Genomic DNA, 1,643 nt, shown 5'->3' on the forward strand with positions numbered 1-1,643 from the left:
CAGCTCACAGCAACTTCCAACTCCTTGCCTCAGCCTCCCCAGTAGCTCGAATTACAGGTGCCTGCCGCAACGCCCGGCAATTTTTGTTGTTGTTGTTGCAGTTTGGCTGGGGCTGGGTTTGAACCTGCCACCCTCGGTATATGGGGCTGGCACCCCACCCACTGAGCCACCGGTACCGCCCACATTGCTAGGTTATAAGTATATTATCTATTCATTTCATATACTTATTGTGAAGATTAAATGAGCCGATATGTGTAAAGTCTTTAAAATAGTGTTGGCACATATTTTGCTCTAAGTGTAAGCGTTTCTGTCCATGCTCGGTGTAGCGGCTTTCTTGGATAGAATAGTCCACACTTGGTTAAAAAGGCAGCTTGCCAAGGCATCTCCTCTTTAAAGCACATTTGACATCTTTATTCCTCAGGCTGTAGATCAGAGGGTTCAGCATGGGGATGACCACAGTGTAGACAACAGACACGACCTTGTTTTGTTCCACGAAATTGTGAGATCTTGGCTGACCATACATGAAGGTGACAGTGCCATAGAAGAGGCAGATGATGGTGAGGTGGGAGGCGCAGGTGGAGAAGGCTTTGCTTTGGGCCTCCAGGGAGCGCATCCTGCAGATGGTCACTAGGATGTAGGCATAGGAGAGCAGGTTAATGGTGATGGTGAAAAGGATGAGGAAGGCCAACAAGGAGATCATGATGGCTTCAACCTCTCTGGTATCAGCACAGGAAAGACGGAGCACAGGGGGGATGTCACAGAAGTAGTGGTTAATGACATTAGGGCCACAGTAGGGCAGCGTAAAGATGAGCACAGTCAGCAAAGTTGAAATGGCCGCAGAAGCAGTATAGGTGGCTGTCACCAGCAGGACGCACAGACGTGGGGACATAATGGTGTGGTAGAGGAGAGGGTGGCAGATGGCAGTGAATTGGTCACAGGCCATGACAGCCAGGAGCAGGCACTCAGCAGTCCCATGGAGAGTCATGAGGGCCATCTGGACCACGCAGCCTGCAAAGGAGATGACCAGCCCTGAGGTGAGGAAGCTCTCCAGCAGCCTGGGGGTGTCCATCGTGGAAAAGGAAGCGTCTATGAAAGAGAGGACGCTCAGGAAGAAGTACATGGGCGTGTGGAGCTGGGGGTCTGTGCGGATCAGGACGATCATGCCCAGGTTGCCCAGGAGGGTGACTGAGTAGATGAGCAGGAAGAGCACGAAGAGGACCCCACGGAGCTCCTCCTGCTCCGTGAGCCCCTGCAGGAGGAACCAGGTGACTCGGGTGCAGTTCCCCACTGTGGTGCACATGTTGCTGCAGAGAGAGCAGATTAAGATGCACTGTACCTAGAGTCAGGGTCAGGGCCCGGAGCCGCTGTGATGCCCCCAGCTTGGGCGGCTCGAGGGGCAGTGGGAGAAGAAGCTGATAGGAATTGAGCACCTAGTGTGAGCCACGTGTGAGCTATTTAAACTTCATATGTACCTTTTGATTTAAATCTCACGCCCATTTATACTTAATGAGAGTATCAACTTGCCTAAGGTACATAAGTAAAGTGGGATCAGAATTCAGTCTGATCTAGGGTTTTTTTTTTTTTTGAGACAGAGTCTCACTTTGTCACCCTTGGTAGAGTGCCATGGTTCATAGTTCACAGCA

The 1,643-nt window shown here is 51.2% G+C and overlaps 1 protein-coding gene across 1 annotated transcript; it reads right to left on the reverse strand.

Moving 5' to 3' along the window:
- Positions 1-358: 358 nt before the first annotated feature.
- Positions 359-1,300, reverse strand: LOC100940468 (olfactory receptor 476-like). The gene is made up of 2 exons (XM_003801388.1): positions 732-1,300; positions 359-650 (listed from the first exon to the last, which is right to left on the reverse strand). Exons 1-2 carry the CDS (start codon positions 1,298-1,300, stop codon positions 359-361), a joined length of 861 nt encoding a protein of 286 aa, XP_003801436.1.
- Positions 1,301-1,643: the final 343 nt, after the last annotated feature.

This window comes from Otolemur garnettii, unplaced genomic scaffold (genome assembly GCF_000181295.1).
Source record: "Otolemur garnettii isolate 467f Iridium unplaced genomic scaffold, OtoGar3 scaffold00209, whole genome shotgun sequence".
NCBI lineage: Eukaryota > Metazoa > Chordata > Mammalia > Primates > Galagidae > Otolemur > Otolemur garnettii.

Bases quoted from the DNA above. Each gene is read 5' to 3' on its own strand.
- LOC100940468 (XM_003801388.1), bottom strand. From the start codon at position 1,300: ATGTGCACCACAGTGGGGAACTGCACCCGAGTCACCTGGTTCCTCCTG. The intron at 651-731 runs CTGTGCTGATAC...CACCATTAACCT, and splicing joins CCCCCTGTGCTCCGTCTTTC to GCTCTCCTATGCCTACATCC.